General features: G+C 42.2%; 1 protein-coding gene across 1 annotated transcript in view; it reads right to left on the bottom strand.

Moving 5' to 3' along the window:
* Positions 1–262: 262 nt before the first annotated feature.
* The window catches only part of spon2a (spondin 2a, extracellular matrix protein), a 13,249-nt gene continuing 2,951 nt past the window's right edge, over positions 263–10,560 (bottom strand). The window contains exons 2-6 of the mRNA XM_079353026.1: positions 7,741–7,969; positions 5,653–5,873; positions 2,237–2,428; positions 1,631–1,802; positions 263–1,364 (exon numbers count right to left, since the gene is read on the bottom strand). Of these exons, the coding sequence (XP_079209152.1) occupies positions 1,177–1,364; positions 1,631–1,802; positions 2,237–2,428; positions 5,653–5,873; positions 7,741–7,969 (1,002 nt within the window). The 3' untranslated portion in view covers positions 263–1,176. The remainder of the gene's footprint in view (positions 1,365–1,630; positions 1,803–2,236; positions 2,429–5,652; positions 5,874–7,740; positions 7,970–10,560) is intronic.

Genomic DNA, 10,560 nt, shown 5'->3' with positions numbered 1-10,560 from the left:
ACACACACACACACACACACACACACACACAAACACACACCTGTCACAAATACATTGACTATATTTACTGAAAGGGTGCTGAAAAGCCATAAAACAAAGTGACACAGATGTACTCCAATTGAAAAACACACCTCCATATTTATTCAGGAGTTTTACAAGATACATCATATTAGTATATACAAAAGATCAACATTAAAATATCAAAAGAGATAATTATATATATATATATATATATATATATATATATATATTCTGTGAAAAACTTTTTTTTTAGGTCGGCCTGCTTCTCTCGACCTTCTCTAAGCCTCAAGTCAGCTATCAAGTGTTTCTTGTGAAGGTGATGTTTATAAAAGGGGGTGTGAGGCTATTTTGAAAGAAATGAATGTACCAAGCATGTGTAGGTTACCAATGTAAACTAATGCCACAATGCCATTAACAGTATGCAGTATGTGCAAGGACCTTTGTGTGCAGAATTCTGTGATCACATGTGTACATACACATAAGATCTTGCCCCAATACACCACCGCTTTGATCATGTGTGAACTGAGAAACAAGCTTAGCCAGTAGCAGCAGCTTGGCTCAGGTCCTTCTGTGGAGTTACCCTGATTTTTAACAGGAAATGTCTCCCTTTTGTGCGTTTACCTATTTATATTATCTTTCCATATTTAAATTATAAACATAGAACATATGTGCAGGGAAAACACAGATCATTGTCATCAACTAGCTTAATTTCACCAATGTTACATTCTTTACTAGCACTGCAATGCTGTTATTTGCTGTTTTCACATAAAAATAGACCTGAAATCTTTCTCTTTTTTTCTGTCTGTTAGATGCAACCATCATTTATATTAATGTTGACTGTTATTTGAGAAGAAGAAACAGGTCTATTTCGTAGGGCCTCATATGTTTGATTCTAATATCTTTCCAATACTTGTAATTCTAATGGAAAAGTTTGGTTAGAATACACCCTAAACTAGTGTAAGACTAAGTGGCTGCACAGAAGGGGCAATGCAGCATGTCTTAAATGATCACAAATTCACTTTAACAAACACATTATGATGATTTGCATTTTCAAGGGAATACTTAAGCTGCAGCAACTTTTCGCAGTCCAGCAGTGATAGCATGAGAGTCCCAGTGTTGAATACTGGCAGTATCTGTGCTTGTGCGCCCTGCAGTTTACTGGCGTTTCATACAACTGTGTGGCACACATTCAGCCTGTTCCTCCAGTTCAGGGCAGGGGACACCAGCATTGGCTGGCCGCAAGAGGATGTAACGTGTGCGGTGGCGAACACCACCTCTGGAGCAGGGACCCAGACATAAACCCCAGGATGACCAGAGAGACACTTCACAGTCCAGAGGTGTCACTGTGTCACAGGAAAGAGTGGTGGCAAGTGTTACATTTTTGTTAGCAGAAGAGACAAGTATACGAACAAATATCTGCAAAAGAAGGCAATGTCCAATTAGCATGTGATTGTAGCATCTGTGGATAACAGAATAGTAGGTTGTGCTGGTGTGTAAACAGTCCTGTACCTGAGACTATATTACACCTGTCATGCAAGACGCATTCATTCAATAAAACCAAACAATTTTTTATCCTTCCACATAAACGTTTTGCTTTCACTGATCTTACCTGAGAAGCGCTGTGGACTAATAGAGTTTGGTAGAATATGGTTGGACATTTGGGTTTGCCGGTCAGGTGATCTGCTCTGTTGAATGATCCTAACGCTGGCAATAGGTGGAAGCTCCTTTAAGCGTGGATAGTAGAAGGAGTTGGCTGGATGGTTCGGCATCTGAGACGTGATCTGAACGAGTCAGCAAAGAACAATTGGGCATAATTCATCGGCAGAGCCAGCTAGATTCTCAACAAAAGTTCCAATACACAATAGTTCACTTAAAAACACATGTTGGGAGAGGATAGGCTGACTATTATGTAAGAGAGGCTCTCTTTACTCAATTCACTCCAGGTCAAGCATGAGGTCCGCCAAGCAATCATTTGAGTGGAGACAGCTAAGAATGATGTCTCGTTCCCAAGCTGCTAAACTATTTTAGGAGTAATGAGGGCCGTCTACCATACTTCGTCTTCTAAGGGTTTACACAAATGACTTTATTAAGAATCATCGTAAGAACCAATGAACATCAGAATTGAAGCGTATTAGCATGAATTTATGAACATGCATGACATGATACAAAAATGTGCTACGATACAATACGATACCATATACATTCAAGAGCTAACCTTTGTGATGTTTTCTGGAGGAAACGTTGGAAAGTTTGGAGAAGAAAAAGTGAATCCACTGTCAGTTCCTGCATCATATGGCTGAAGGTCAACGCTGACTTCCTTTTTCCAGTGGCTGCCCTCGCAAAGGTTTAAGCTGTCCACACCAACAAACCAGTCGGGGCTGGGGATCATCTTCACCATGAGGGACAGCTATTGATCAGAAAAAGAGAGAGGAAGACACCACACATTCAGTTAGTTAAGACAGAAAAAAACACAATTAGGAAATCAACATACAAGTAAGTAAATACAAAAGAACATTTTTAAATCCTAATATAGCTCAAATAAATAGAGGATCAAGGCCATGAAGTACTCTTAGATTTAGAAGAAGGGGTCGTTGTTGCAATGCTAATGTTGGTTCCTCGTCAAGACTGAAACATCACAACAATTATGAAAGCTTCTATGGAAGTGTATATAAATGCAAAATTATCTGACTTTGCTTATCATTGCCATTATCTGCAAAATCTATTTGTATCCATTAATTAGGTTGGAACCTACTACATACAAAAGAAGACACCTTTAAAGTGCAAATTACATTTTTAAATGCATTATGCAGAGCTTAAATGTTGAACCGTGTTCACATCATGCCTGCTTAACATCAGTGTGATAGCATTGACACTGTGAGAATATCAGCATGCTGATGTTGACTTTAAGCTCAAAGTACTGCTTTTCATTAATGCTGCAGAGCGAAACAGCTGGACTGGTTTCAAACCCTGCTTTTTTAGCTTTTTTTGGTAAATATCTTTAGTCATAAATCAAAGAGAAATAAACGCATTTTGAGGCACATTTTGTAATTTCATACAGATTAGTTTAGTATGTGCTTTGGTGATTTATAATTCCATGCATTGGCAACTTGTAGTTGTAAATGCTACTACAGGGGAGCCTGATGAAAAATTCAGTCATAACATTTATAGATTTGTACTCAGGGACTATGGAACTGCCTACTGTATGTGCATGTACATGAATCCACACGGTTTCCTTTGCAGGGCTGGACTGTTTCATGTGTGATGGATGTTTCCTGAGAGCTGGTGACCTCATACAGGAAGTGGCCTGGGGGTCGGCACACGCTGAGGTGGCAGTCACCCAGAAAACAGCGCATTTGAAAAACGTCTCCTCTTTTGTGTCCTGATATTTGAGGACATCGGCTAAGCTGCTGAAGCCGGGGTCAGAGTGGGTGGGCTTTAGATAGCTTTGGACAGGGCAGGGAAAGGGTGGCCTAGAGAGCAGTATGATGGAAGAGCTGGAACTGACATCAAACCAGAGCAGGACCACTTGGGACGGGGAGCAGGCTGTGTCATTCTGACACATGGGGTCTGTTTCTTGCCTGTGACGCACGGCAAGAAACAAAACACAAATCAGGATCAGCTCTGCTTCTTTCAATCCTCCCCTGATCCCCTTGTTCCTTCCTTCCTTCCTTTCCTCCTTTCCCTTCTATGGCCTCCTCTCAAACAGTGTTTTTCCACGTAGCCTCATCCTGCTTTATCCATTCAGGCACTCAGCAAGGATCAGAGGTATCCCTCCTCACTTTCTTGATGATGGTTTGCAATATTGAGGCCAGGAAGGATTGCTATACCACAGACAGTCACTCAAAGTGCATTGACTCCTCTCACTTTTTCTGCATCACAGGAAAACTTCCGCAGAACCCAACAGAGAACAATTCAACCTACAGAACATATAACTCAGTCAGGAGCTCAAGCATCTAAATGCTAAGGAGCTGTTATTGTAAATACTGTGTTTTAATCTTTAGGACAAATACCACTTGGATCATCATACGAGTCTTCAGTCTGTTTTTAATCACACAACAGCAACGAACGAAAAAAAAAAAAAAAAAGCTCATGAATATGGAGATAGAAATCATATGTGGTGGTGTTTTTAGAACATTGTGTCTGATTGTTCTGGTTTGTGTGTAAGAAAAAATGCGAGGGAGAGAGTCACAGGCAGACAGAAAAGGGCAACGGATTTAGCTGTCAGCCGACTCCCATCATTCAGTCTGTCATTGTCACGTTCGACACAAGCACAATAGTCATACCAAGCTTCTTTTTTTGTTTTGTCCACACATCTAAAAACAGAAAGACTCTTTTAAAAACAGCCATTGACATCATGTACCGCGAAGAAAAGCTGTTAAGCTGCTATCCATGACAAGTACTTACCAAAGATGCCCTCGGACAGAGTTGTTTATGATTTTAGAGAGCCCTCAGGTTCAGGCAGTGGAATAACTAATAAACAAATGTAGGTCAGCAGACATTCAGACCGGCAGACACCTATTTCTAAAAGCTCCAGCAAATGTCCGCCCTTCCTCTTCACCTCTCTCCCTCTTGTTCATCTGCAACATATGCTTTGCACATAAAAGAAGAATTTGGTTCTAGTTATAACTCTGTGAATAGTAAATGACATTTTTTCCAGAGAGCCATACCTCATGCCTCTTTGAAATCCTTCGCCTTTATTTAAAACCTAGGCCCAAATTTAGGACTCCATCCATGACCCTTGCTTTCAGACTCGCTGACTATTCGAAGGCATTGTCCAGCATTGATTACAGTTGTTCCCTAGAGCGGCTGACAGCCCAGCAAAACTTCCACATTTATCAGCCTATCTAGGATAATGCATGATTGCAGCTGTCTGACAACCCAAAGAAAATAGTTAAAAGTTGGTAGTTTTAGTAAATACCTTTTTTTTCCCAGGGAAAATTTTCCCCAGTGAGCAACAGGCGCTCAACAAAGAGGGTAAAAATATACAATGAAAATATTTGTTTTTATTTTGTACTCATCATCCCTGGATTCTGACTGCCATCTTTCTCCTCTATTAGACAAGACAAGCTTCACTTTGGGTGGCAGTAGCTCAGTTTGTAGGGACATGGGTTGAGAACCAGAGGGTCGCCAGTTCAAGTCTCCAATGACAGTTTGGAAGTTTACTTGGAGGAAATTAATAGGCATCCATTCTTAAAAGGCAGCGGAGCAACCATTAATGGAGGACAGGGGGTCCAGGATTAGGGGTTTTCAGAGAAAGAGATGAGTGTATCATCAGCATAGCAGTGTTTGATTTGGAGCAATTGAACCATTACTGAACTATTTCTGTACTAAAGTTCATCCTGGGCACAATGAGTTCATTGGGCCATGAAGCAGACAGAGTGCAGACCATGCAGGGCGGATGTGGGTGTTTGTGGCTGAAAGACTTCAGCACTCGAGCTAAACATAGTCTGATTGGATAGTGGAAAGAAGTGGTGAAATGTGCAGATGGACAGCATTACGTGGAGGCCCAGATCACCAGATGACTGAAGAGATTTACTCAAACAGAGACAGTTTGTGTGACTTACTGCGTCTGAGCATGTGCTTACTTTTGTGAATGAGTATTGCTCCTACTTAAGTTTTATTTGTGCCTACCATTGAGTTCCGCGGCTGTATGAGCAACTCCGTGGAGCTGTGCCCGATGCCGTTTGGGATGCCGGCCGTTCTGTACATGGCTCCAACCACACGTCCCTTCCTGGCCTCCTTGGCTGCCTTCATGAGCTCTACTGTCACCCCGAGTTCAGAGAAGTTCTGCACCCCTGCACTGGCTGGAGCACCCTCCTCCCACAGTCGAAAATGGCGATTGTGGCTAACCGCTAATGGAAGAAAAGAAAAACAAGAAAGAGGAAAAGACAGGAGAGAGATGCTTATTTGCTGGAATGCATATCAATGTCAATGAGGTACCACAGAGGCTCAGCCAGACGGTGAGATCATTTCCACCATGGAGCCTGTATGTATTTCTATAACTGCCTCCTTCTCCCTGCAATTAAACAGATAATGGTTAAGAAATTGCCCACATGCAAGCTATGTCTCTGGCATTAGTGCACGGTTATAGTTTTATCTGTCTCCATCTATCATCATTGAAACAACAGCAGTCTGGAGCTACCAGGAGATACAGATCGGGATCTCAAAGTCAGAACTCAGATGGTGCATGAGCATTTTTTAAACAAATGTGAACTCCGTTATACATCCAGCGAAGACAACCATTGCCTTTACGTCCTCATATTTGTTTCTCTGTAATATGTGCTGCAAATCACAAGACTTGATTTAGGTCAGACTATTTGTACTTGAGCACACAGTGAAACCCACAGACCAACTTGCCTGGGCCAGTGGTTTTAAGGGCAGAGAAAGGTTAGCCAAAAACACGCTGACAAATACTCTGATGATTCTGCCTCACCTCACTACTCAGCGCTGTGTACAGGCACACATACACAAGCACGCATTTATTCTTAAAGACTCTTGACACATGCTTAACACACACACACACTGCACTGAGACACATACACAACCTGTCCAGCACACTTCACACAGTATCTTGTTTCTCCTCTAAACGGCATTACTTCGACACTTAATTGCATTTCCATCCTAACAACTTTCCCACAAGCATCAAGGCCTTGAAACTTGATAACACATCACGTTTGGGCCCCACCAAGACGTTAAAGCCCATTTCCCGCCCTTCCTGAATTGCCCATGTTTTTCTCTGGCCATGACAAACTCCATTTCCTCTTCCAAATGGCAGTGTCCTCGGCCCCTTTACCCCCAGATCTCCACATAAAAGCATCGATGGCCCCCAAACCCCTTGACAGGTTTTGCTTTTCTTTGTGTAGTGACAAATTTTATTTCCAACGTTAGCCTCTCAAACCCCTCATTTTTCTTCTTCTGTGACAAAACCCAGTCCTTGCTTCCTTGCTTCCCCCGCCCCCATCCTGTGCCCAGTGGTGCCCAGGGACATTAAAAGCCCTTATGGGTGTGTTAGAATCCTCGGTGCCTGTCTCTATAAGGAGTAAGTAGGCCATCACCCTCTGGCAGGGCAGAAGGGCACGAGTGGGAGAGCTGGAAACCAGACAAAGCCACAGACAGTGATGCACAAGAGCAGTTAAACACACACACACACACACACACACACACACACACACACATACAAACATCTGCCATCCATCCCATGCTCCATGGCTTAAAAAAAAGGCCAAAAATAAAGGCAAGAATCTCCTCTTCCTCTCCTCCTCCTACAGTACTCCTGGCTCTGAGGTAAGTGGTGTGACCCCGCCACACCCCAACTATCATCACCCTCCTGTGCCAGCCCTGAAAGCCTCGATGCAGCTTTTAAAGCCAACACTGTGGTAAACCAGTGGACACGTGGAAAGGAGTATTTGATAAAGTTGAAGAACTAGAGAAATATTAAGAAATGGCTGGATTGACGTTACAGACACTGAGAGCAAAAACTCCATCTGGTAGCATTGAGACATCCTTTCATGTTGCTTTACCCTGTGTATGTATGCTGAATATGAGAATGTCAACTTCTGACACATGATGGGAAGCAAACTTTTTTTTTGCTTACAGGTAAGTCTGACACATGTTGCTTTATCTCCCCTGGAAGTTTCACCAAAAATTCCCACATCTATAAAACAAAATTAAAAAAATTAAAAATAAAATAAGGACTTCCTTTATCCTTAGCCGTCTCACCTATGAGTTTGGACCACTGTGCAGGAGGCCGGAAGAGTGGATACTGCTTGGGAAAGGCCTGTGGGATCCAGTGACCTGTAAAGACCAGGATGTAGGACGCGGGACCCTTGGCTGTGCATTCTGTCCCGTTGAGAGGTCGCAGAGGCCCGGCAAAAGTTATGCAAAGCTTCATGAGTACAACTAGTAGCTGCTGCAACCAACTGCAGGTCAGGTGCTCTGATGGCATCATCTAAAAGAAATGGAAACATTAAAAGTATTCCTCATTAATTGTAGACATATCAGGTTTGTGAATTAGTGGCTTATCCATACAAGAAGCAGTTATGTTGATTGCAAAGAATTACTGCTATTAATTTTGAGATGTCTTGATTACCATTAAATGTTTGGCCCATTTTAAGACATAGTCGAAACTTTGTCCATTAGCAAATAAGTAAAATGACTTTAAAAAGAACATTTACGAAACCAATACCAAACAATACTGATTTGCCTTTTAATCCAAGAACAAAGCTCAATGAACCCATTGACCCTGGAGCCTTAAAAACAATACTCCTATACCCCGAGCCAAGCCAAGAGCATTTTGGGCCACGGCCAATGTGCAGCTACACATTCATGCGGTAATGTCTGCCAGACAAGCTGGCCTAAAATAAAGCAACAGAGGTGACATCTCTGAAGATAGATGCAATTCCTGTCTGCTTCGCTGCTCTACTGACTTCACCGACTGACCATCCACTGACCGCCAGCTGCTGAGTCAGACTCACCGTAAGAAGAGAGGAAGAAAGGGAAGGGGCGCACATGCTCATAACACATTACACCCTCACAATCTTGCTCAAGATATTGCTCCTAACGATGCTTCTTGTCATCCTTTTTTGACATCAAATTGACACACTGGCAGCAGTGAATGTTGCAGAATCTTTTCAGAGCCTTGAATGTTGAACGTTAATGAATAACTCACCTTTCTCCCCGACTCTTTGTAAGAGTCTGTGTATGCACCTTTCTGGGATTGTTTGGCTACAGTTAAGGTTATAGCATGACAATATTCCTGAAAAATGCCAAAAGAAACACTTGACTCTGGGATGACACTGTTTCAGTCTTTGTCATAAAAAATGAGAAACACAAAACATTTTATGATTGCAGATCATTTTTCCTTTGTTTGAACTCTGCAGTTCTAACGACTCTTTGGATGAAAATTCTTCTGGGCGAAAAAGCGCAGCACGAAATAGGTGATTTTATATAATCCATTTGCTATTTTCTTTGCAGATGTTTTCACTTTAAGTTGACGGTTTATGATCTGATGAAAGATGGATTTTTTCTGGTTTGTGTGGAACTGAAAGGGAGAGCAATGGTTCGTGGCTGTAGCCTTGTGTGTGGCGTTTCTCTTGGTTACTATACTACAGAATAACTCAACCTCCAAGCAGCTGCAGAATGCAGAAAGTTAAATATGGGCAAGTGGACCAGCGCACAAACACACACAAGTGTGCACACAATCACACACACTGCACATACTGCACATGTCCTACTGCTCACTGTCCCTGAAGTCTATTTCCAGAGGTCATATAATGTTACTCTGCCAATATAGGTGCAAAACTCCAACTCTGACACTTTTCTGACCGCAGCCTTTATATGTCCAAAAGTGTTTTATCAATTCCCTGTCTCCATTAAATGTATATTAACCACTACACAGTTTAAGAGCAAGCCATAAAAATACCTCCAGTATGGAGACACACAGAGGCCAGCTTTGATCTCACTGCTCAGTCATCTGATCATCTCACTGGCTGCAATGTTGCTGATCTGCAGGAGGCAGATAAAGCTCCAGGTGGAGAGGCTTTAATGTGCAACTAGTTCCAAAAACTAACGTTATTTCAGGAAGATGACAATATAATCTCCAGACTGAATAAGAAACAGTTCTGATGCTTTTGAAGTCTGCTCGGGTTAGTGGAAGTTCACGCCTGCAGCTGAAGTTTTTTTTACATCAGTATGTGAAATGAACTGCCACTTTCCTTTCTGCTCTGTCGACTTTAGCATAGAAAAGAAGGTCAGACCTTTCGCAGGCTGTTGCAAAGATTTACCTGTTGGAAACACATACCAGAAAAGGACCAGCTGCATGTGTAACTGTCAAGCTATCGATTGATTAGTAAAATAATGAGAGTGGCTTTCATGAGTTCTGTGCTGCTACAAAAACAATGAAACATTTTCATGAAACGCTGCGGTTCCACCTCTGAACTTGTCACACTGACACTATAACACATGAAAGAGAGGTTTCTTGAATTCCCACAGTGACACACAAACATACACACACACACAGCTGATGTCTTTCTTTGAAAACCTATACTCGTAATGATAGTTATAGCAATAGTAAACGGCTGAGTGGTATGTAAGCATGCATGCAGAGACTTTAGATAGACATAAAGTTGCAGCATGCACTCACACACCAGGCCTGCTCTCGTCAGTCAACATAAACAGACACATACAGCAGTTTTTTTTTTCTGTCAGGCACAAGACACAATAAAACCAGGGGATGTGGCGCTGATCCAAATGTAGCTGCTGACGCCCCATGGGTACCTTCACTGTGTAATTACAGCAGACTCATGCAGAGATAATACACACATCCAGCTCAGCTACTAAACACAGACACGCAGGTATGTGCACACAAGCACAGATTTGTGCACACAGCGGGAGGTTTGTTCATTTTTAACAAGGCAAGGGTGGGGAGGTAATTTGCTGTTTTCTCAGAAATGTTTTGTTTTGCGAGGCTGAGGCACATTAAATAGTGTGCTCAGAAAATAGATGCATCATTGTGTTCAAAGGGCCTTCGCTATGACCCTA

Source organism: Symphodus melops, assembly GCF_947650265.1.
Source record: "Symphodus melops genome assembly, chromosome: 9".
NCBI classification, from domain to species: Eukaryota; Metazoa; Chordata; class Actinopteri; order Labriformes; family Labridae; genus Symphodus; species Symphodus melops.
This window is presented reverse-complemented; position numbering and strand designations above follow the sequence as displayed.